A 26686-nucleotide genomic window follows, 5' to 3' on the forward strand; every position below is an offset into this window, starting at 1 on the left:
ATGTTGACCTGGACCTGTGCTTGGAGCTACAATGATCCAGTCTAATGGGGGATATTCCAGCACAATACTGATTTGTGCTTTGTGGATGGTGGAAGGACTTTGAGGGTTCAGGAGGTGAGTCACTCCACCACTTAAACATCTTGGCACTGATTTGTTCTTATGGTAAGAATATATATGTATTCAGTTAATGGTAGCCATCAGGTTGTTGACGGGGGACAATCACCATGGGGTACAGCCACACAGGACTGTTTGACCTCTTAATCAGATCACAACGGACTTAAGCCCTAGAATCTTTCTGCTTTTGCTTCAATTCTCTTGATACCTTTCCTCAATAAAAATCTATTAACCTCAATTTTTTAAAAAATTTCAATTAAACCGGCAACCACAGGCTTTAGGGAAGGGAGTTCTAGATTTGCACCGCACTTCGAAAAAGTGCTGAAATGATTTTTTTGCCTGAGTAGCCCAGCTCTAATTTTATGTTTATTCCCTCTTGACCTCTCTTCACAGGAAATAATTTTTTCTGTATCTCTGCTATCAAAAGATTTCAAACACATCAGTATGGACAGACAGATGGACAGGCGGGGGAGGAGGGATATAGACCAAGTACAGGCAGATGCGATTAGTTTAAGTTGGCATCATGGTCTGCATGGACATTGCGGCTGAAGAGTCTGTTCCTGTGCTGTACCATTCTATGCTCTACATACATCAGTTCTGTAGACCTTCTGACAAATCTCAGGATATCAGGGGCAGGACTGGCTTAACTCTGTTGGCCATGAGCCCTGTGTGATCTACAAAAGATGCAGATTTACTTTGACTCTCACACTTGATCTCCCTTTCCTAACCAAAGGCCCTGAAGTAGTTATAGCCATAAACATTTGTGTCCATCTTTCATAGATATACTTGTCTGCAATTATCTAATAAATTTCTGCCTTTGCCACAGTAACAAAACAGCCGTTAACAAAATTAGTAGTAATATCCATGTGTTGCCGTAATGGCAATTCATCCCTCCTTGTTGCACTCAACCTTCTTGTAACATGTATGGTTGACCACAGCATCATCATCCAATACATCTCCCTCCTCATTTAGCTGGCTGGGAATACCCTCTGCAGGTTTCATTCTTACCTATCCAGTCATAGCTAGAGAGTCATCAGTATTGCCTTCTCCTAACTGCACTACTGTCCCCCAAGAATCTATCATTTTCACCTTGTTCTCGTCTGCATGTTGTCCCATCACATCATTTAAGAACACAGCTTCAGTTACCAAATTTATGCTGATGATAACTGTTTCTACCTCAGCATCACCTTTCTTGATTTGTCCACTGATTCTAGATTGCCATACTGCATGTCTGACATCCAGTCCTGGATGAAATCTTGCCCAGATAAATGTCCAGATAGCCGAAGCCATTGCTTGCTGTCTCCATCAGAAATTACATTTTCTAGCCACTGACTCCATCTCTCTTTCTGGCAAGTCCATTGAAACTGATCTGGACTTTTCAGAAAGGATGGGATATGACACCCCGAGATGTTACAAATCTAGATAGCATTAAACTATCTATTACCATCTCTGCCACATTTCCTTTCTCTACTTCTGCCTTAACTCATCTATTGCTGGAAACCATCATCCATGCCTTTGTTCCCTGGACTTCATTGACTATTCCAGTAAATTCTCCCATTCTATTCCAAGTAAACTTGATATCATTAAAAGGTTGCTAATATTACAGGCAATGAGTTTGAAGTCATAACCATTATCTGCTAAAAAAGAGCTTTTCTTCTCATTGGTTACCATTTTCATTTTTTAAAGTCTTACCAATTCTCGTTACGGTCCAGCCTGTGGAAGTCACCTTGTCCCTCTCATCAGAGGATATGTTTTCTCAGCCTTTCAAATGCATTCATTTTTATATGTACCTTTTCCGGTTCTTTTCCCACCATCTCCAGATGTATGTGTGTGTCAACTGTCTTTTTGCTCCAGTCCACTTTTACTGATGAATTCTAAATTGCAGTATTTAGCAGGGAATGTGCTCTTCTCTCTTTTACACTCTTGAAGGATAAATAACTTGTTGCAAGTCATAGTGGGCGAGCTATCAAAGCAACAGATTAATGTTGATTTAAGTTAAATTAGAGAATTATATATAATTTACAGCAATAAACTGGTCAACTGGTTCAAGTCAGTGTTTATACTCCACATGAGCTACATAAAACCCAATCAAGCATAGTCTTGTTACAATTGGTGATTAGTCTAGCCCCTGTTCATTTATGTATACATATAATGTATAGTTCTGCCGTGAAACATGGATAAAAAGAAATTACACTGTTGGCTTCTTGAAATTCTCCATTGTGGAATCATGCGTTGAACAGCAACAAGAGAATCATTGTGACATCAATTAAAGTTAAATGACTGGTACATTAAAAGAATTCAATATTCTTAAATAAATCCCATTCTTTTAATATTTTATGGATTTAGTTGGAGCATTTAAGGAACATGCTGAAAGTTCTTAAAATACTAAATTCACACCCTCAGATTAAAAATAATCAAGTGCATGATAGCAAATAACATCTTTAATCTTCAGAGGTAATGAGCATTAATACCAGCTGAAATTTTGTACATTGTATTGGGAGTTTTCAGAATGAAGAAATAACCCTGGAAAAAAGAGATATATTTATTGTTGTAAACAATGACAAACAATCATGCATGTGTTATTTAGTGATGATCAGTGACATGTATGAAGAACCATGCAAATAGGATTTGATAAAGGTATCTTAAAATAGTGCCAATAACTTTGATTGTGCTGCACCAGTTATATATCACATCAATATACTCTGAGCTCATAGCTAGATTTCACATACAAGCATATGGTGCCAGTTTTCTCCTTCCCACTTCCCACTTTATGAATGCTGTGGTGTGTTAATTGTTTCTTGAAATAATGAAACATATATGATGTAATAAAATTTTAACCATGGTAATATCCAAGTTGGAACCAAAAATATGGTAATATGTCAACATGATGTAGAGCAGCAAAAGCTGTTCAATGGTAGATGCCAAGCTAGGATTTCTCAAAATCAATCAGAATATTAATCTGTGGATTTACATGATCCTGGAGAAAACTACTATAACCCACATCAAGAAACTATAGTATGAAGGTGCTTCCGTCTGGGTTTGTAAAAAAAAAAGATAAAATTATTTATAGATGAACATTAAACAATTGCATTCTGTCAAGGCATTCTCTGGGGACAATTATAGTAACTTCAACTATCCTTGAAATATACCATGACCCAATTCAAAGAGGACACCAGGGATACCTATAAAGCAGTATTCCATTGGTATATGGAACATTCATTAACTTATAAATGGTAGGAGACAATTTTTCATTTAAAAGAAATTAATGTAGTTACCTATAATCTAAAAGTTAAATATTCTATCTCTACCACTAAAATGTACAAAAATTAGAGAGAATGAAACATTTGCTTAAAATGATTTTCACAATCATAATTCACTACAAGAGTTACAGTAATTCAGGCATGATTTGGCCAAATTAAGTAAAATGTTGCTAAGTAAAATGTTATATTGATTTGTTTTGCAGTTTTGTGTCTGTTCTTCTATCATTGCTGCACTGTAAGTTTGTCTGATCTTTCAAATTCAATGCTATTACTGATTATAGTTGGTGCACACGGGCTCCCTTGTCACTACAGATTTATTGATGGAGTCAGTCACAATGGGGATGATTTTCATATTGTGCCCTGTTGTATAAACGGTGGACAGAGTATATGCAGTGGTCACCAGTAATCAGCAGTGAACTTGAATGATTTTAGTCCTGGGATCTTGTTGTAATGTGGTTGTGAGTTGATAATGGAATGTCATCCAGTCAGAAGCTTAAAGATCTGGAGGCAAGAGCTCGAATCTTCGTGAAAGGTTTGTAGCAATATCAAGAATTATAAGAAGCAGATAGTTCAGCATGAAAATGACATTTGACTCTTAACTACATCATTTAGCTCTGACTTGTCGATCAGTGGTTTTCAACACATCTTTCATTTGACAACTACTAAAAAATTTTGGATGGAGAAGGGGATTGCTTTGGAAATGTCTAAACATGGGCTGCAGAGGCAGCTGTATGGAGGTAGTGGCAGAAGTGGGGAAGAGAAAGAGGCAACAGTCAGTTTGGGGGGGAAGGGTGGTGGGGAGTAGCCTGTGGTAACAACTGGGTGGAGGTAGGAAAGAGTTTGGTAGATTGAAGTTACTGGCAACAAGGACTGTGGGACGGGGATGAGGTGGTGGACACCATAGATATATGGTTTGCTGAGAACCACTGATGTATACATGCGTGACTCCTGCTGGTTGGTCAAACTGGAAATCAGTCCAGATGAGAATGATACAAGCGGTTGGCATGGCTACATGATTCTTGATTTGTAGGTGGACTAAAGCCCCAGTTTTTAAGAATTGTCTCCACTATCTCAAAACCTGTTACCCTGGCTGATCAATTTTATCATTGGATCAATTACAACAAGGCTTTCATGAGAGCTCTTTAAAAACATCAGATCAGATATTTTTATTAGTCACATGTATATCGGAACACACAGTGAAATGCATCTTTTGCATAGAGTATTCTGGGGGCAGCCCGCAAGTGTGGCCATGCTTCTGGCGCCGACATAACATGCCCACAACTTCCTAACCCGTACGTCTTTGGAATGTGGGAGGAAACCAGAGCACCCAAAAGAAACCCATGCAGACACGGGGAGAACGTACAAACTCCTTACAGACAGTGGCCAGAATTGAACCCGGGTCGCTGGCGCTGTGAAGCATTACACCAACTGCTACACTACTGTGCCTGTGATCCACGGTTATAATTAGACAGAGAGGTGTTCCATTATATAATACAGAAATATTTTTGCTGTTTCTAAATGAAATATATATTGTTCACTGCAATGAATGCATTCATTGATAAATTGTTCCATTTTCATTAATGCTGTCATTTAACTCCCATTAGGCACTTGCAGTCACGATAACTCAGGAAGGCTGTATAAATTAGGAACTGAGCATTGCAGAACACCTGCAGAAAAGATAAGGTGGGGGGGGGGGGAATGAATAAAACAGTGGTGAAGCATGTTGACATTGGAGGTAGCAACATATTGATGGAAAACGTAACTCAGCCAGCAGAAATGATGAAAAAAAAATCAATAATTGTTGGTAATCTTCAGACTGCCTCATAAAGGAAGGGCAATGCAGGAAGAAATATGCAAATAAATTAAAGAAGTGAGAAGAAAATAGAGTATTCATCCTTCAGGGGGGCCATAGCTCTGTGGTTAAGTTATTGACCTTCTGGTCAAAGGCTTGAATCATTGATTCAAAGGCATGAGTTCAAATCCCTGTGTAGCAGTTGGGGAATTCAACTTAAATTGGTTTGGAACTATACAGCATGTACAGTAATAAAGACCATGAAAAACCTGGATTTGTCATTAAAAATCCATCTGGTTGACTTCAGAAGAGGAACTTTGCCAGTTTGGCCTTTCTGTGACTGTTAATTCCTCTTTGAAATGGCTACTCATTTCAGGAGTTAATTAGGGATAGACAACAAATGTTGGACCTTACCAATTATTGTCATAGGTAAGGGCCAACATTTATTGTTTATCCCTAATTGATTCCTGAATGAATTTTTTTTAAAAATCCCAGAAGAAGATAGCAAACCGAATATTCCCTGTAATATGTAGGTGACTAGAGATCTAAAATTGTGGTTAAACTGGGTTTAACCTGACTGTGGATGTCCTGAGCCCAGCAAGTATTTGTGGTTGTTCACACTTGATCGTTACCATGAGGATAGCAGTTTTGTGCATGGTGTTCACATACTGGTGAGTCACCCTAACAATGATGGGCTTGGACATGCTGGCAGTACACAGCTCAACCTAAACTCAGATGCCAGAGTTCAATTTAAGTGCAAGCATCCTCTCGGATTGTGTAAGTTAGCCAGCCTCTATAGACAACTCTCTTAAAACAGTACGTAAACAGCCTGACAAAAGCCTTTAGATCTAATGATGAACCATTGTAGATAAGGGAAGTAAAAGCAGAGAAATCTTAAGGCAACATTGATCATAATATGACAATAATGGAGAAGGACTTCAATGTTATGAAGACCAAAATAACAGCTTGGGGGGAAATGGACGCAATACTGGGAGTGATGTAGCAACTTTTAAATAGTTATTCCATAGATTTAATTAAAAAAAATCCATTCTGCTGAAGCAAAACAATTTAAATGTTAATGAATACTGTGGATGAATAAAGTGGTGATGCAGGACAGAGGATAAGGGGGCTAAGGAAGAAGACACACATTGAGGATATGGACAACCAAACCAGAGGGAATACAAAGATAATTTTTTTTAAAAATTAAGAAAGCAAAGAGGAGCTATGAAATTTAGTCATGGGCCATGAGTTAACGTAACAAATTATTCTACAGCAATGTAAATTAAAACAACGAAAGTCAGACTAAGAAAATGGTCCCCAAGCAATAGACTGGGTAAAATCATACACAGAGATATTAAATAATTACTTTGGTTCAATATTTATCAGAGGCTTGGGATGAATAGACATGGCATCACATGAGATATATCCACATATAAACGAAAACAGAAGCAGTGAGACCCTTGATCTGAGGCAATTACTGAACATACTAGAAGAATCAAGGGAAAAGAATGGTTGATTGATGGTTGGCCCAGACTTGAGGGGATGAAGGGCCTGTTTCTGCACTATATCTCTCTATGAAAGAAAAGTATTTTTAAATGTGTTTAATTATGAATTAGCATAAATTGTAGTAGTAGAGGGCTGGCAGATAACTAACATAATACTTAGAAAGGGGGATGGAAGATGTTCAGTGAGCTGTAGATCAGTGAGAGAACTTGATTGCTTTATAGTGTATTCCCTGCTTGTTCATCTTGAAAATAGAAGTTACAGGGTTGGGAAATGCTGTTCTGATGCCTTGGTGAGTTATTAAGTGCACTTAGTAGATGTTACATTCTGGTGGAGCGAGTGGATCCTTAAAGTGGTGGATGGAGTGCCAGACAAGTGGACTGACCTACCTCGGATGCAGTCGAGATTCTTGATTGCTGTTAGAAGTGCTATCATGAATGTAAATGGAGAGTATTCCATCATTCTGCTGCCTCAAGCCTTACAGATGGTCAGGAAGGAAGTCACTCACTGCAGAGTACCTAGTCTATGGGTAAACCTTGCATTCAAATTATTGATATGGCTGGTCCAGTTATGTTTCTGGTCAGTGATGACAATCAAAATGTTGATGGTAGATGATGGGGGAGAAAGAAATTTCAGAATTCAAATACTCAATCACTTCAAGTAGCCAAATGGAGTAACACAACAGGTCTGTGTGTATCTTTAGAGGGATAGAACTAAAGAATGGAGAAGTTGTACTTAACTCATATTGAATGTATTTGGTTGGTTAGAATGTGCAAACTTGTCATCATTGGTTGGGGCATTGAGTATAAATGTCGGAAAGTCATGTGGCAGCTTAGGTCATATATGGAGTACTGTGTGAAGTTCTAGTCATCATATTACAGGAAGGATGCAGAGGCTTTGGAGAGGGTGCAGAAGTGGTTCACTAGGGTGCTGCCTGGATTAGAGAGTATTAGCTATAAGGAGTGGTTGGACAAATTCGAACTGTTTTCTCTGGAGAATTGGAGGCTGAGGGGCGACCTGATGGAAGTTTATGAAATTATGAGAGGCATAGATAGGGTAGATACTCTGAAATTTTATCCCCAGGGTGGAAATGTCAAATACTAGAGGGTATAGCTTTAAGGTGAGAGGGGGAAAGTTTAAAGGAGATGTGCATGGCCAGTATTTTTACATAGAGGGTGGTAGGTGCCTGGAACGCACTGCCAGGTGAGGCAGTGGAATCAGATACGATAGCAACATTTACAAGACATTTAGACCGGCACATGAACAGGCAGGAAATGGAGGGATACAGACCATGAGTAGGCAGATGTGCAGTTTATATTGCCATCATGGTCAGTATCATGGTCAGTATTGTGGGCTGAAGGGCCTGTGCTGTGCTGTTCGATGTTATATGTTTTTGTTCTAGTAACCATTACTATATTATGAAAAGGATATTGAAGCACAGGATAGGTTGTAAAAGTATAGCTTTACAGGAAAGATATTTTGGGTGGGCCACTTCTCTGAGGGATAGCCCACTTAAGATCTTTAAACTTCTGGGGGCTTAGATTGAGTAAACATAAAGATAGTGATTCCATCTATGGGGAAGAGCAAAGGTAGAAACCATCAACTTAAGGTAGTCTGCAAGAAATCAATAAAGGATAGTCAGCCAGAAAACACTTTATCTAGAGAATGGATGGAATGCGGAAATCCTTTCCTCAACAAGTAGTTGAAATGAATTGTGCAAATGCACTTACAGGGAAGCATGATGTTCTTAGGAACAAGAAGGAATTATAGGGTTATCCTGATCAAGTTACGTTACGAACTACAAGTGGAACATAGGGGTGTGCATATGTTGTGACCAGCAGAGGCATAGGGTGCATTGAAAAGGGGGAAAATTTAAATTTCTGCACACAATCATGTGGGGAATGAATAGTGGAATAGATTGGTTGGGCTAAGTGCCCTGTTTATGTGCAGTATATAATAGAAGAATATAGAAAATAGAAGCAGGAGTAAACAATATTGCCCCTCAAGCTTGTTCCATCATTCAGTTAGATAATGGTTGACCCCTTCCTTCAAATATGTTTTCTCAATTGACTCTCCTCTCCCCTGATTCTCTTAATGTGCAAAAATCTACCCATCTCAGCCTTGAGTGCACTCAATGACTGAGCACCCACAGCACTTTCAAGTTAAAAAAAATCTAAAAATGTACAGCCCCCTGCTAAAGAAATGTCTTCTCTTAGTTCCAACTGGCTGGCTCCTTGTCATGAGATTATACTCCAAGCTTTAGACTCGTTTATGTCAGGTAATTCCATGTAATAAAATCACTATGGTGCCCAATAAATAAATCCATAATGAATTTGATCTCCAATCTTGTTTCTACTGTTTTGTAACAATTCTCTAATAGGTACCAATAGTTCCTTCCCAGTCACTGTCTCAATGTTCCTACAAATCACTGGTAACTGTATGTTTTAGTTCCTAGGTCATCTCTACATGCAGCCTGACTGCACGTTCCTCAGTGTCCATCAGACCATGGCCTCCACACACCAGGATCCTTGAACAGTCAGAGGTTCATTAGATTACTTGTTAAAATAATCTAGCAATTTAATGGCATGATGCTTCATTTTCTGAAGGATGAAGAATATTTCATTGAATTGGCACACAGCTTTTAGTTTTATCGATGTGCTTGTTGTGTTTCTCAGTTCTCCCTTATCATTCTGGTTTTTGCTTTCTGGCCCGTTGCCTGGTGGGATTAGTTCATGTATGTGGAAACTCTGTTCCAGTGTGTTTTATAAGGATGTAGGAAGTAGATGTATGGGTAGGCCATTCAGCTCCCATGCCTGCTCTGCCATTCAATAAAATCAGAGCTGATCTTTTACTTCAGTATCACTTTCCTGCACCAAATGTTCGTTAATTCCCTTCAAATCCAAGAATCTATGCCTTTCTGTCTTAAATAAAGAATGGGTAAAGAAATGTCTTCTCATCTCAAACCTAACCCCTCAGCATGAGACTGTGACCACTGGCTTTAGAGCACCAACCAGAGGATACATCATCTCTGTATCTAGTGTGCCATCCCCAGAACAGTTATGCATGTTTCAATGTGATCACCTCTCATTCTCCTCACAGGACAATCCACCCATCTCGAAGGCACTCCACTGATCATAACCTCCCAACCTGAAAATGATCCCTCTTCGCCGTTCTGGCTGTATCCACCCACTCCCCACACATTTCACTCATTGGCTTTCTTCCCCTCACCCATCTTGTTTTGCTTTCATCTGCCTTTCACTCTCCTCTAATGGCTCCCATTATCACCTTCTTTACTATCAGTAGCCTTTGTTTTCCCATTTATCTCCTCTAGCAGCTGTCTCCACCCTTGCCCTCCCCTATCCCCTCCTGTCTCCACCTTCTCTTTGTCTACCTCCATCTGACATCCAACTTCCCAACTCCATCCCTCCCCTTTCCCTACCTGGCTCGATCTGCCCATCATCCAACATTTCCCCCCCCCCCCTTCCTCTTGTCAGTTCACCAGTCACCTGTGGCTTCTGTCTCACCACTCCTCCTCTCCATTTTATGTTGTCTCCCCTCTCTACTCTTGGTCCTGATGCAGAGTTTGGACCTGAAATATCGACAGCTTCTTTCCCCCCATGGATGCTGCTCGACCCACTGAGTCCCTCCAGCAGATTGTTTGTGGCTCCAGATTCCAGCATCTGCAGTCTCTTGTGTCTCTGAAAATGACCTGTCTATTCCTACTCTCTGCTTTCTGTCCATTAACCAATTCTCAACCCATGCCACTATATTACCCACAGCACCATGTGCTGTAGTTTTCTTTAATAATCTGTCATGTGACACTATCAATGACGTCTGAAAGCACAAATAGACCTCATCTGCTGAATAATGAGGTTACATTTGCTGTCTTCCGATTTGTGGGAACCATTCTAGAGTCTTTAGGAGTTGACAACCCAATGGATCTGCTGTCTCTATCTGCATCTTCTTCAAAACCTTGGGATTCAGATCACAGGGTACTGGGAATTTACCTACTTTCAATCCCATTAACTTTTTACCAATGCTAATCTCTTTCAGCTCCTTATTCACTCTTTACTTGATATTCTCCAATAGTTCTGGAAATTTCTTTTCATTCTTTAGTAAAGACAGACACAAAATATTTGTTTAATTTTTGAGGCACTTCCTTATTTCCCCAATGGAATTTCTCATCTCTCAGTCTGTAAGGGACTCACATTGACATTTGCTAATCTTTTCCTCTTTACATATTTACAGAAACTTTTATGGTTTGGTTTTATATTTCGTGCTAGATTACTCTCACCCTTTAATTTCCCCTTCCCTATCAGTATTTTGATTCTCCTTTGGCAAATTCTTTCTCAAATGTTCATCCAGTTTCCTTTTCTTAGAGGAAGTTTTGTGACTTTAGGGTTGGAAGGTTTTCAAGCCCCATTGAGGAGATTTGAGAAATTAATATCGACTGGCACCTTTGTGCAGTGCTGAGGTCAAAACTTAGCATTGGAATTGTGCTCCTTCAGAGAAGAAGTTAAACCAAATTGATTGGTTATGATGCTATTTCAAGAAGAGCTGGGGATTTAGAGTTGTAGAGTCATGAAATCATACAGCATCGAAACAGACCCTTTGGCCCAAGTCCACATCAACCATCAAGTACCCATTTGCACCAATCCTATATATTTTCCCCACATTCCTATCAACTCTGCCCAGATTCTACCACTTACCTGCACACCCATGGTAATTTACAATGGCAAATTAACCTGACACCCACAAATCTTCTGGGAATGGGAGGAAATCAAAGCACCCAGAGAACATGTACATGGTCACAGGGAGAATGTGCAATCTCCACTCAGACAGCGTTAGTGTCCTGCCCAATCCCTTAACCAATGCCAAAGGTGATGGATTAACCAGTCACTATCTCTTTGTTGCAGTTTGCAAATTAGTTGCCATGTTTACAGTGCCTTTGTTGGGTGCTCTGGGCTTCTACAGTCACTGCTTGGTTATCCATTTGTTCACCCTCTTATATTGGGTGTATTTAAAAAAAAAGAAATTATTGCTAGATCAAAGCCTCCTGGACCCAATGGGCAAGACCCTGCCTGGATATTGTAATGTAGTTGCATAGGTGAGCCATATCCCAGATTTGAGGTTAGTCACAGCTGTAAGGATTTTTCATTGCTTCTGAATGTCCCTGATCTCCAGAAGTAATGAGAAGCTAAGTAAAAATAGAAGAATCACAATAAAACCATGAGAAAACACTTTAAATCAATTAGAATTAATTATGGAATGTAACTTACCTTAGTCTTACTTTTCTGCCCTGTAGCCACAATTTCACCATTTAGTTGAATAGACTCATGTATCCACATATAGTGGCAGATTCGCTGGTATTAATCTGTCAGCAAGTTATGAACTGCTGCATTCAAACACACATGCAGCAAAATCCCAGATTTGCTGTAGAAACAGATGACTACTGGCAGTGTGTTGAAAAATTGCTAGAGAAAAGAAAAGCAAAATCTGGGGCATTATAACCAGGACTGGACTTCAAAAGTTTCTGATTGCCCTTAAGACAGTTCAGGATGATTAGGAATAATGAAATCCATATTGTTTACTCTCATATTTAAGGTCCCTTAACACAAAAAAAGGATATACCTGGCATAGAGGGAGTATAGAGAAGGTTCACCAGACTCATTCCTGGACTGATGGGGATATTGTATGAGCAGAGATTCGGCTAACTATTTCTATATTCACTTGAGTTTCCCTCGGCTGGAGGAGTCCAAAATAAGGGATCATAGTCTTGGGTTATGGGATAAGACATTTAGGACTAAGATAAGGAGAAATTTCTTCGCCTGGAGGGTCTTAAACCTGTCAATTTGCTTACCACAGAAGGCAGTGAAGATCAAGCCACTGACTTTACTTAAGAAGGAGAGTGTTAGATTTCAAGACACAAGGGGTAGGGGGGAAGAGAGAGAGAGAGAAAATAATAATGAGACATAAGATCAGCTGTGATCGTATTGATTGGCAGAGCAGACTCGAACGGCTTAACGGGCAACCCCTGTTCCCATTTTCCAATGTTTCTATGTTATGTTTGGTGAAGAGCATTAAGAAATCAGAGCAATCTCTTATGCTAGTGCAATAGGATCTTACATGCTGAAAGAAGTGGCAGTAAGTTGGTTTACTGCCTCATTCAAATACAATGCTCCCATATTACTGCACCAGAGAGATCATTTTGTGTCCAAACCTTTGGAGGGGGATTTGAACTCAAAAACTTCACAATCAGAGGCAGGAATATAATGAAATGAATGACAATTCACAGTTAAAAGAAACTTTTAAACAGAAGTTCTTTTTTTCCAACTTACAATATAAAAACATATGCCAGGGCAATGAAGAGAAGCCTGAATGATGCTAGTAAGTGCATCTTCATTTCTATCTTTCCATTACTTTGCAACAAATAATGGATGGTAAATTTTGGTCAATGGTCTATTTATATCCAGACCTAGAATTAAGAACAAAACTACAAATTTGAATTATTCAATTAGCTTTACAAAAATTTCATTTCCTAGTTTACTTACATAATTCCCATTGTGACCAGTTAATTAAATATTGTTAAGCCATATACTAATTCTGTCATAAGGGATTAAGAGCCTAATGTAAATACCATTACACATAAGAGTTTTCATAATCACTTATCAGAGCAATGTAATCTTGTCCAAATAGAATTAAGAAGCTCAGAAGCAGTTTTTATAACTATTATTTAGCTTGGTGATAGGAGGCAGAAGATAGCAGTGGATGGGTGTTTCTCTGACTGGAAATCTGTAACAAGTGGTCAGTGCTGGGACCATTGTTGATTGTAACAGATGTATAAATGACTTGGATGAGACTGTAGGGGTTCTGATTACTAAATTTGCAGATGACATGAAAATTGGTGGAGCCATAGATAACAAAGAAAGTTGTCTAGGGACACAGTGGACATACTGTAAATTGGCTGTAAAGTTGGGTGGAGTAATGGCAGATGGAAGTTAATCCAGACAAGTGTGAGGTAATGCATTTCAGGAGGTCAAATTCTGGTTGCACCAGTGGAATAAATGACAGGAACCTCAGGGGTTTTTATGTACAGAGGGACCTTGGGGGGCAAGTCGATAGCTCCCTGAAAGTGGCGACTCTTGTTAGAGAAAAGGGCCTTTGGTGTGCTAACCTTCATAGGCTGAGGCATTGAGCATAAGAGTTGGGATGTCATATTGTAAGTGTACATAACATTGGTTAGAACTGTGTACAGTTCCGGTCACCACACAACAGGAAAGATGTGGTGGCAGTAGAGAGAATGCAGAAGAAAGTGGTTGCCTGAACTGGAGGTCTGCAGTTATAAGGACAGATTGGATTGGCTGGGTTGATTCTTACTGGAATGCAGGAGACAGAGGGATGACATTAAGGAGGTTTATAAAATAATGAGGGGCATAGATTAGATGGATAGTCAGAATCCTTTTCCCAGGGCAGAGGAGTCCAGAACTAGAGAGCACAGGTTGAAGGTGAGAGGAGAGAAATTTAAAGAAGAGCTGACGGGTAGATTTTTCACAGCGAGAGTGTTGAATATTTGGAACAGGAGGAGGTCGTGGAGGCAGATACAAGTACAACATTTAAAAGACATTTGGACAGATACTTGGGTAGGAAAATAGTAGAGGGATACGGGTCTAATGCAGGCCAATGTGGATTAGTGTTGATAGGCATCACAGTCAGCATAGATGAGGTGAGCCGTTTCTGTGCTGTATATTTCTATGCTTCTATATAAAATTTATCAGGACCTAGATATCACTGAGTTGTCACAGAGGCTAAAAATGTTGTGAACTTTATTTCTCAACTGTAGAAAATTCTATGTTTTGCATTGTAAGAATTAATCTAAATTTAACAGGCAAAGCTTGAATGTTTATTTTAACCATGAACACACTCCAAACCAGAATGTAAGCTTAGTTTTGACATTTTTAAGGAATGTCTTGTCAGAGTTTTGCCTTCTGTTGCTGTCAATTTGAGCTTGCCAGCAATTGCTGTGAGATACTCTTATGCAATCAAAGTTTATAAAAATCTATCAGGGAAGAAGGAGTTTAATTGAGGGATATTAACAGAAGTATGTATTTTGCAGCCCTATAAGGTGCTTGTGTTAAATTGCACCATGGCAACTGTGGGCACTAGAAACAGCAGAAAGTCCTGGGCATGCATGGTTGCTAAGGGAACCTAAACAGTCAATCAGAATTCATTCGAGGTAGGCTAAAGGATTTCTCCTTCAGTTTGGCCATCTTCAGGATGAGCTATCAAGGGTGGAAAAGAGTGTATCTGATTTCTACCTCAGGTGATGAGCTCCTTTCCATTCTGAAATTATCTCTTCCATTGATGCATGGACCCATATGAAGCCTAGGGAGGAATGTCAAATGAACTAAACCCAGGAGGACTCATCAGATTTAGCAGAATAGTCATGGGGCAGGTACAAAGAAAATCAGAAAAGCTCCTTATTCTTGTTTGCTTATTTAATTCTTAATGTTTCCAAACCAATTCACTATTACAAACCTAACACTGCTCTCTCACAGTCACTGTTCTATTATCATGGTACTTCAATTGTAAATTGCTGAGTACATTAATTCTGTTAGAGTAAGCATATAAGTAAGAAAACATTTTTTGTATCAGTTTTAAAATATTTTTGTTGTTTATTAAAATGTGAAATTTAACATTTTAAGTTCTAAAAGGGTTTGAGCCACTTTTTTCCATTAATCAGCTTCTTCTGAAAATTAATAACCTTTTAGTTCTTGATTTGTTTCATTTTTGTTATATCATTTCCATCAACGTATGTTGAATATACAAATGGTGAAGTTTATTGAGTAATTTATATACTTCTCACGCAAAAGTGCCAGGCAATGGCCATCAACAACAAGAGAGGTTTAACCACCTACCTTTAACATTTAGTGACATTGTCGTTACTGAGTTTGCAAAGGTAGTTAGGCTGTAAAGTAAAATGTCGTACAACATAGAAACAGGCCTTTCAGCCTTCTGAGTCTGCATAGACCTTCAAGTATTTACATTAGTCCCATAATAACCCTATCTTATTCTCCCAATATTCCCATCAACCGAATGCTGGTCTCTTTCAAAAACTATTAAACAGTATATCATTTAAACATGAATAAAAATGAATAAACTAATATATGTTTGTGTTCAAGGTAATGAATGTAAATTACATGAATAGCAATGAAATAAAAGGATAGGGGGATTGAAAAGGAAAGTGGACTCGAGTTAGAGGATTGAACTCGATTCTGTAAAATGACATTGCAGGCTCAAGGGGATGAATAGGCTCCTTCTGCTCCTTATATAAAACTGGAAATTAGATAAGCTCCTGCAAACAAGCTGAGGCAATGCATTCAATGCTATTGACAAGCCGGCAATTTGAGAACAAGATGAGAAACAGAAAGGGACCATTCAGCTTCACATATTTGGTCCATTTTAGCCTGGTAGCAACCAAAGCACTGAACTGAGACATGCCAAAGTTGCTCCTAGCCCCTAGATGACCTGTAAATTCCTCCTCACAAACATTTGGGGGCTGGTGCCTATACTAGGGAAGATGTCCCATAAACTAGTCAAGCAACATCCTGACATATTTGTACTCATAGAATGGTACCTAATGAACAATATGCCAGGTTCTTCCATCAAAATCCTTGGGGGCTGCTTGTCTCACTGATGGGATGGACCGGCCTGAGGTGGTAGCACAATGGGATACAAGGGAGGACCAAAGATCTGAAATGAGAGTGACTACTCTTGACATCAAGGCAGCATTTAATTGCGTATTTGATCTATGGTGAAACTGAAGCCAATGGACATCAATGGGAAAGCAGTCAAGTTGTTGGAGTCATAAAGGAGATGGTTGTGGTTGATGGAAGTCAAACATCCCAGCCCCAGGGCTTCTCTGTTGGAACTCCTTAGGGCAGTGCCTTAAGCCCAAACATCTTTAGCTACTTCATCAACAACATTCCTTACATCATAAAGTCAGAACTGTGGATGTTGGCTGATGATTGCACAATGTTCAATTCCATTTGCAATTCCTTGGGAAACCACAAGCAGCAAAACTTAGGCAACATTCAGGAATGGGCCAATAAATGTGAAGTAACATTCACATGCAAAAGTGCCAGGCAATGGCCATCTCCAGCGAGAGACGTTTAACCACCTACCTTTAACATTCAGTCACATCGCCGTTACTGAGTCTGCCACCATCAATATCTGGTGGTCACCATGGACCAGAAACTCAAAAGGACCAGCTGCATAAAGGCAGGTCAGAGTCTGTGCATTCTTTAGTGACTAACTCACCTCCTGACTTGCCAAGGCCTTTCCATCATCTACAAGGCACAAGTCAGCAGTGTGATGGATGATCCACATCCTTCAAAATCTCCATTTTCCTTGATGAGTTCATCACAAACAACTTTCAAGAAGCTTGACACCATCAAGGACAAAGTAGCCTGCTTGAATGTTACCCTATCAACCAGTTTAAACATTCATTCTCTCCACCACTAGTCCACCAGTGGCTGCAGTGTGTGACATTTACAAAATGCACCGCAGTTCCTTACCCAGGCTATCCTGCCAACACCTCCCAAATCCAACTTCTACAACCATGAAGGGCATAGGCAGCAGGTACATGGGAAGACCACTACCTACAGATTCTTCTCCAAGTCACACATTATAATGACTTGGAAATATATTGCTGACCCTACTTTACCCCTGAGTCTAAAACCTGGAACTCCCTGCCCAACCGCATTGTGGGAGAACCTTCATTAGAAGGACAGCAGTAGTTTAAGAAGGCCACTCACCACCCCTTTCTCAAGGATGATTAGGGAAGGATAATAAATTCCAGTCTTGTCAGTGATGCCCAGATCCCAAAAATGAATTAAAAATTACTCTCCATTTTTAAAGAACCTTATCCTTGTTTTGAACTCCCCTCCAAGACACTGCAGAAGCTTTCCCCTGCAACTCCATCATTGCTCCTCCTCCTTTATCTCTAAACCCCCACACTATCTCTGAACCTCATCCATCCCTTGAAGCATTGTAGTGATCTGCCCTCTTCCACTTGTTCTATGCTGATTTTAATTACTCTACATCGCAGCTGTGCGTTGGAGTGACTCTCTCACCCTTCTCCATAAATATGGTTCTTAAAACCACCGCTTCTGTCTGCCTGACTGGGGTCTCTTTCTGTAGCTGAGTTTCAAATATTGTTAAAGTTCATTTGTTAGCATGCCTTGTGCAAATATAATACATTTGACTCCATCATCCTACACTGTCTTTTGTTGGAACAGCCTGTTGATTTGAATTGTTTTTTTCACTGAACAGACCTGCAATAATTTCTCATTGGGTGAACAGTCTTCGCAGAACACAAGTATTACTGATGTTGACAAATCCATTCCAATTTTATGATGTACCCTCACTTTTGAAGCTAAATCAATCACCTGCTTGGACCCACACAGCTAAATGCAATTACTCAGTAGGGAACTGCAAATCTATAAGTGAAAATGCCTTTTACCCTTACAGTGTAAGCATGGGTGGTCAGCACTGCATTCAATCTTTCTTGACAGTGTTATTGACTTTGTTTCCTCACTGCAGAAGTAAATATGCCTTTCAATTGGCTACTGTCCTCAATTTTGTCTTTATCATCTGCAGGCTATGGTTTGATTATCAGAGTAAATGATGCCCCTTTTGCTGGTGGCTGCAAGGCCACTGATGAAAATGAGAAAGAAAACTGGCACAGTTCTCTGATGGAATTATGCGTAGCTGTTGCGATAAGGAGCAAAGAACATGTTTAAAACGACTTGGTGATTCTCATCCTTTGATTGTCTCACTCCATCCATAATAACAGACTACCTTCTCAATTACGTGGAAAAAAAGAACATCGTCTCTACAATTCCCAAAATTCCCAGTGAGCTTTCACCTTAATTTCCTTCTGGATAACAGGACAACAACTTCAATGTTGAGCAATGAGGTTAAATTGCTCTGTATTGACTGATGGCTATTGAAGTTAACTGGTGATCAGATTGCGTTTTTTTTCTCTCACCCTCTGATATAATAAATAAACACAAAAAGCTAGAAATATTCAGGTTGGCATTTCAGGTTATCGACCTCCCATCAGAAGTGGAAAAAAATTAAAGATAGTGTATTTGTAAGGGGGTTGATGGGAGGAGGGAGAAGAGAGAATGTCCGGGATGGCTGGGGTCTTTGATTATGCTGGCTGCTTTGCCAGGGCAGCAGGAAGTATAGACAGAGTCCATGGAGGGGAGGCTGCTTTCTGTGATGTGCTGAGCTGCATCCACAACTCTCTGCAATTCCTAGCAGGCTTGGGCAGAGCAGTTGCCGTACTCAAGCTGTGATGCATCCAGATAGGATGCTTTCTGTGGTTCACCTATAGAAATTGGTGAGGGTTAATAGGGACGTGTTGAATTTCTTTAGCCTCCTGAGGAAGTGGAGGTGCTGATGCTCTTTCTGGGGAAGGGGAAGCATGGGCCCTCTCAGTGACCATCTATAAAATGCAAGATCACGCACAGATTTATCCCATAGTATTTAGGATATGTACATATATCCCTCTAAGAGTCAGTAAGTTCCTGAATACACCCCTGGTTAGAGGCGGAACAAGATTTAAGATGCAGAGACAGTGGTGGAAGAGGAAGAAAGGATAAAAGGGATGTTTTAATGCCTGTAGATTCCCTGAGCATTGAAATAATTGGCAGTAGGAGTTATGGACCATTGTTGCTTGAAAAACCTAAGGGAGAAGAAGAAATTTGTCAGTCTGTTCCTCACCAAGGGTTCATTGTCATCTGTCCAAAATACAAGGAATGAAACTCATAGCAAACCATTCTTTGAAAACTCTGCAGTTGCTTATAATACCTTGTCTGGGCATCGTCAATATGAGAAATATGTGACTCTGTTCCACTGAAGGAAATTAAAATGACCAGGTTGAAATTAGCTTCCCTGCTTATGGTGTTAATTAAATACTGAGGTGGTTATGATGTTGGCAAAGAAAAAATATTCAGTAAGGATGCAGTTGTTCCATTGTTCCATAAATGAGTTCAGTGTTGCTGCTGGTGAATGATGTGGAGCTTCCCTGACAACTACTGTTAGCTTGTTAGATTTGTTCTCATTGGAAAACTGCTGAAAAACTTTGAAACATTGCATCATTGCGTATTTCATTCTCCTTTGCTAGAATTCCAAATCTTCAAACCTTGGATGAGTCAATGAAACATTTTATCAAAAAAAGTCTCAAACTGACTAAAATAATTACTTCACATAGAATTTTCTAAACCAAACTACAAAGCATATTTTTTAATGTTAGATTGTTGATTGCTTTTGCTTCAGCTTCAAAGAATCAATGCACAAAGTTAGCCAATCAGCCCATCCTATCGATCCTGTACTAACTTCTCAGCTGCAACTATTCTGACTTTCTATGCACTCTATGCTTCCTTTTCAAATACTTAACCAGCTCTATTTTAAATGTGTCAGAGCCTCAACACATGTGCAGTAAAACATTTGACCTTCTATAATTCTCAGTGTGGAAAAAAATTCTTCGAATTTCTCCTTCAATAATCCATGGTCTATGTTCTCTGCTTTATTGAAAAAGCTCCCAATTTTTAAAATAATTTTAACTTGCCTTTCCTGGACTTATTCTAGAAAATCTCTGCTATATCTTTTCCATAGTATAACTATTCTGCTGACAATGGAATGGCCTGATGAGCATGATTATTGCTGGTAAACCAGAAAAATCAAAAGGACAAACTCCTACAATGGATCACTGAAGTTATTCGGAGTTTGACAAAGAAAAAGATGATGATACCAGTCTGCAGTTTCAAAAAGTTGCATTCTTGTTTTGATTTTAATGCTTCCTCCATATATCTGATAGTCACATTTATTTAGATGTATTATAGTGGGAACTTATTCAGATATATTATGTAACTAGTACATTACTTTTCAATAGACCAGGGTCCAAATAATATTCCGGTAGACATAATATTCATTGTGAAAGAGAAATCACATCCATGGTTCTGTCGAGACAAAAATGATCTCATTTACAATGCTCCTATATCGTTGGCAAAGGTATGTGCAAGGTTCAGGTACATTGCAGTGTGAATGTGGAGCCTGCATTATGATCAGAGAATGGATGTGTATTTTTCACTGGCAGAATAGGGTTTTATAAATGATTTCAATCAATACTTTTTTGTTTAGTGGTCTTAATCTAAAAGTACATTTTAAAAGACATTACACAAATCTATGTTGCAGAAAGGCTGAATGGCAGAGTCCTAAAGTCTAGCTGAGATTTCAAATGATAGCTTTGCCTCAATGCACTGAAAATGAGGTAGATGTGCTCAGCAGTTACATAGACAATAGTATGTCTATAAAGATATCCTAAAAGTATAAACAGTTATAAAAAACACAATCAAAACCAGGAACATATGAATTCAGATCAAAAGTAAGCCACTCAACCCCTCGAGCCAGCGTCACCATTCAGTAAGATCATGACTAATCAGATTGTAAACTCAATCTGCATTTTGGTCTACCCATGGCAACCTTTCACCCCATTGCTTATCAACAATTTATATACCTCTGCCTTAAAAATATCCAAAGACTTTGCTTCCATTGCCCTTTGAGGAAGAGAGTTCCAAAGATTTTGGAATTTTTAAACAGTGATCCCTAGTTTATCCCACAAGAGGAAACATCTTCTGCACGTCCACCCTGTCAAGACCCCTCAAGTTCTTAAATTTTCAATCAAATCCCCTCTCACTCTTCTAAACTCCAGTGGATGCTAGCCTAACCTGTCCAACCTTTCCTCATAAGACAACCTGCCAAAAATTAAAATTAAACCAATAATTTTAATTTTTGGCCTGTACTAGAAAGTATTAGTGGATAATTATGATGACACTTGGAAAAATCATTAGGGAATTCCGATATGGCTTTTAAAAGAGGATGCCCCATCTTGCCAACTTGATCAAACATTTTGAAGAAGTTATAAAGTTGGTGGCTGTCAGAACTCCAGATGAAGTTGATGGCTGTCAGAATTCCTGTTGACAGGCTGACTAGAGGAAATGCCATATTAGATCTAGTTTTAGGTAATGAACCGGGTCAGGTGACAGATCTATCGGTGGGTGAGCATTTGGGACAGCGACCACTGCTCCATAACCTTTAGAATTGTCATGGACAGGGATAGGAGCAAAGAGGACGGGAAGATATTCAATTGGGGAAAGGCAAATTATGAGGCTATAAGGAGAAAACTTGAGAGTGTAAATTGGGATGACATTTTTGAAGGGAAATGTACGATAGAGATGTGGTCGATGTTCAGGGATCTCTTGCAGGATGTTAAGGATGAATTTGTCCCGGTGAGGCAGAGAAGGAATGGCAGGGTGAAGGAACCATGGGTGACAAGAGAGGTGGAACAACTAGTTAGGAAGAAGAAGGCAGCATACATAAGGTGTAAGCAGCAAGGATCAGACAGGGCTTGTGAGGAATACAGAGTGGCAAGGAGGGAACTTAAGAAGGGGCTGAGGAGAGCGAGAAGAGGACATGAAAAGGCTTTGGTGGGTAGGGTTAAGGAGAATCCCAAGGCTTTTTACTCGTATGTGAAGAGCAGAAGGATTGCTATAGTAAAGGTAGGTCCAATTAAAGACAAAGGTGGGAAGATGTGCCTGGAAGCTGTGGAAGTGGGTGAGGTTCTCAATAAATATTTCTCTTCAGTATTCACCAAGGAGAGGGGTCTTGATGACGCTGAGGACAGTGTTGGTAAGGGTAATGTTCTAGAGTATGTAGATATCAAGAGAGAGGATGTGTTGGAGCTGTTAGAAAATATTAGGACAGATAAGTCCCCGGGGCCTGATGGAATATTCCCCAGGTTGCTTCGTGAGGCTAGGGAGGAGATTGCTGAACCATTGGCTGGGACCTTTGAGTCCTTGTTGTCCATGGGGATGGTACCGGAGGATTGGAGGGTGGCAAATGTTGTCCCCTTATTCAAAAAAGGTAGTAGGGATAGTCCAGGGAATTACAGACCAGTGAGCCTTACGTCTGTGGTGGGTAAGCTGCTAGAAAGGATTCTAAGAGACAGGATCTATAATCATTTAGAGAATCATGGACTCATTAGGGACAGCCAGCATGGATTTGTGAAGGGAAGATCTTGCCTCACTAGCCTGATAGGGTTCTTTGAGGAGGTGACCAGGAAGATTGATGAGAGTAGTGCAGTAGATGTGGTTTACATGGATTTTAGTAAGGCGTTTGACAAGGTTCCGCATGGTAGGCTTCTTCAGAAGGTCAGAGGCCAAGGGATCCAGGGAGGCTTGGCAGTATGGATTCAGAATTGGCTTGCCTATAGAAAGCAGAGGGTTGTGGTGGAGGGAGTGCATTCAGATTGGAGGGCTGTGACTAGTGGTGCCCCACAGGGATCGGTTCTGGGACCTCTACTTTTTGTGATATTTATTAATGACTTAGATGAGGGGGTGGAAGGGTGGGTTAGCAAGTTTGCAGATGACACAAATATTGGTAGTGTTGTGGATAGTGTGGAGGGCTGTCGAAGCTTACAGAGGCATATAGATAGGATGCAGAACTGGGCTGACAAGTGGCAGATGGAGTTCAATCCGGAGAAGTGTGAGGTGGTACACTTTGGAAGGACAAACTCCAAGGTGGAATACAAGGTAAATGGCAGGATTCTGGGCAGTGTAGGGGAGCAGAGGGATCTGGGGGTTCATACCCACAGATCACTGAAAGTTGCCACACAAGTGGATAGGGTAGTTAAGAAAGCTTATGGGATGTTAGCTTTCATAAATTGTGGGATCGAGTTTAAGAGCCACGAAGTAATGATGCAGCTTTACAAAACTCTGACTAGACCACACTTAGAGTACTGTGTCCAGTTCTGGCCGCCTCATTATAGGAAGGTTGTGGAGATGTTGGAGAGGGTGCAGAGGAGATTTACCAGGATGCTGCCTGGATTAGAGAGTATGGATTATGAGGAGAGACTAATGGAGCCAGGGGTTTACTCATTGGAGAGAAGGAGGATGAGGGGAAACATGATAGAGGTATACCAAATATTATGAGGAATAGATAGCGTGGACAGCCAGCACCTCTTTCCCAGGGCACCAATGCTCAATACAAGAGGGCATGACTTTAAGGTAATGGGCGGGAGGTTCAAGGGAGATGTCAGAAGGAGGTTTTTCACCCAGAGAGTTGGTTGGTGCATGGAATGCGCTGCCTGGGGTAGTGGTAGAGGCTGATACGTTGGTCAAGTTCAAGGGATTGTTAGATAAGCATATGGAGGAATTTAAGATAGAGGGATATGTGGGAGGAAGGGGTTAGGTACTTAGGAGTGGTTTGAAGGTTGGCACAACATGGTGGGCTGAAGGGCCTGTATTGTGCTATATTGTTCTATGGTTCTATGGTTCTATAATATACTGTGCAGAGCATCACATTCTATGTTCATCTTAAGTTATTAATATAAAATACAATTAGTACTTATATACTTTATGTAATGGCATTTTATGATATATTTATTAAATTCTTGATCCTTGATGAGTCCTGATGATGGCAAATAACTAAACCCAAATGTGAATTATTTAGCTTGTAATATTTCAATAGCTTCAGTTTTTTTCCAAAGTTGCTCGGTATATACTTGGTATCTTCTCTCATTTCCTTTCCTCAGCTGCCGATACTGGCCTCCTCAATTGTCAGTCTATATTTCCTGGAGCTTACAGATGTCTTCAAGCCAGTTCGCTCGGGCTTCAACTGCCATGATAGGACACTCAGCATGCCGTATATTGAACCCTCTCAGGAAATCATCCCCTTCCTAATGTTGCTTAGCTTGGCATTTGCTGGACCTGCAGCTATGGTTCGTACTTCTTGAGATTGTAAGAAATGCATTTTTGATTTGAAATGTTATATTTAATATAAGATTGATTCTTAGAGACCTTTCCAATTCCCTTTCCATTTAATTGTTAATTAAGACAAAGTCTTTGAGACTGCATGCAATTCCTTGTTTTTCTCTGAGCTTGACCTATAGTTTTGCTGCACATGAGACTGCGATTTCGTGCATGAACATTCAAAAGGTTAGTTCTTAATTAAAACAATATTGAACGATTGGTAGAAGCATCGTTCTTCTATGCCTTCTTCAGAGGCTGGTTTTAAGATTGCACTAGATGTATGCTAGTTACATAAATAGGTCCCGTCGGTGGGCTGCTGGCATAGGCATTCATTTTTTTCATGGCATCAGATGTGCAGTTACATCTCATTCTTGCAGAAATAGCATTGCATATCCACTTAAACAACTATTCCTTGTTGTGCTGGATGCACTATTCCCGTACAGTGTCTCTGTATCAGCAGAATTACAGAGGACTGGTTTTCCACATTCATTTCCTTGAGACTAGAGCTTTGACTTCCTGGCATATTTAATATTGACCCATATTTTAAAACGTCTTTATTGGTGCAAAAGGCCATTAAGATCCACATTTGACTGTCCTTCTATCTTCATTGAAGAACTGATGATCGACGTTGAGATTTCCTCTCATATAGAACATAGAACAATACAGCACTGGATAGGCCACTCTTCCCACGATGTTGTGCCAATCTTGATGCCAATTTATACTAAATGTCCTTCTCCTGTGTATCATCCATATCCCTCCATTCCCTTCATATTCATGAGTCTATCTAAAAGCCTCTTAAACTCCACCAAATTACCCCGATAACCTATTTCAGGCACCTACTGCTGTCTGCATAAAAAAAACTTACCCCTCATTTCGCTTTTAAACCTCCCCCATCTAACCTTAAAAGCATGTCCTCTGGTGTTTGACACTTCTACCCTGGGGAAAAAATGTTGACTGTCTACCCTATCTATGCCTCTCATAATTTTAAAATCTTCTATCAGGTCTCCCCTCAGCCTCCGATGTTCTAGGGAGAACAACCTAAGTTTGTCCAACCTTTCCTTATAGCTCATACCCTCTAATCCAGGCAGTATTTTGGTAAACCTCTTCTGCATCCTTTCTACAGTCTTCACATCCTTCCTATAATGGGGCAACCAGAACTGCATGCAATACTCCAAGTGTGGTCTGACTGAAATTTTTATATAGCTGCAGCATGACTTCCTTACTCTTATACTCACTCTATAACACCCCTACCAATGAAGGCAACCATGCCATCTGCCTTCTTTACCACCTTATCCACTTGCGTAGCCACTTTCAATGAACTATGGACCTGGATCCCAAGATCCCTCTGTACCTCAATGCTTTTAAGGGGCCTATCATTAACTGTATACTTTCTTCTTTCATTTAAGCTCCCAAAGTGCAACACCTCACACTTGCTCGCATTAAACTCCATCTGCCACTTTTCTGCCCATATCTGTAACTGTTCTATATCCCTCTGTATTCTTTGATAGTCCTTTACACTGTCCACAGCTTCACCAATCTTGATGTCATCTGCAAACTTGCTAATCCACTCATCTACATTGTCATCCAAATCATTGATATATATCAGAAACAACAGATGCCCCTGCACTCATCCTGAGTCTGGCCTGCTTCATTGTTGGTTTTTCATTGCAGCTGTTAGCACAGTTACTACAGGTTAGCAGAGAGGCAGGTTTTCGCAGCTGACCAAAAAACATATTGGGGAAAGGAATGCATTCATTTCAGATCCAAATATCACCTGGTCATCAGGTATAGGACAGGTAAAAGTATAGTCGAGTTCATTTTAGTCTGTTACTATATTGTGATTGAATCCAAATCTTAAAAGAATGCCATCCCCTGGGATTAGGGGAAAACACACTTTTAACATTAGGATTTTTTCCTATTTTCCATATCAACTATGGTATGACATTGCTCAGTTGAGAAAATTGACATCAAGGATTGTAGCAGCCTGATCTATGTCTAATTTCTCCCCCAGAAATCACATTCCACATCACAGTGGCTCTGAATGTTCTCAAGGACTTTTTTCCTGTCCAGCCATAAAGTGGTTCAGGAGAATCTACCAATCTGTAGCTTCCTGCCAATTCTAGGAATTTCCAGTGCCCCTG

General features: G+C 39.9%; 1 protein-coding gene across 4 annotated transcripts in view; it reads left to right on the forward strand.

Moving 5' to 3' along the window:
- Positions 1–26686, forward strand: part of LOC127568229 (phospholipid phosphatase-related protein type 4-like) — a 70165-nt gene that overhangs the window by 9677 nt on the left and 33802 nt on the right. For all 4 annotated transcript variants that reach the window (XM_052011739.1, XM_052011737.1, XM_052011740.1 and 1 more), the window contains one exon: positions 24329–24514. In XM_052011739.1, coding sequence (XP_051867699.1) covers positions 24329–24514 — 186 coding nt within the window. The remainder of the gene's footprint in view (positions 1–24328; positions 24515–26686) is intronic.

The sequence above is a fragment of the Pristis pectinata genome, chromosome 3 (assembly GCF_009764475.1).
Source record: "Pristis pectinata isolate sPriPec2 chromosome 3, sPriPec2.1.pri, whole genome shotgun sequence".
NCBI classification, from domain to species: domain Eukaryota; kingdom Metazoa; phylum Chordata; class Chondrichthyes; order Rhinopristiformes; family Pristidae; genus Pristis; species Pristis pectinata.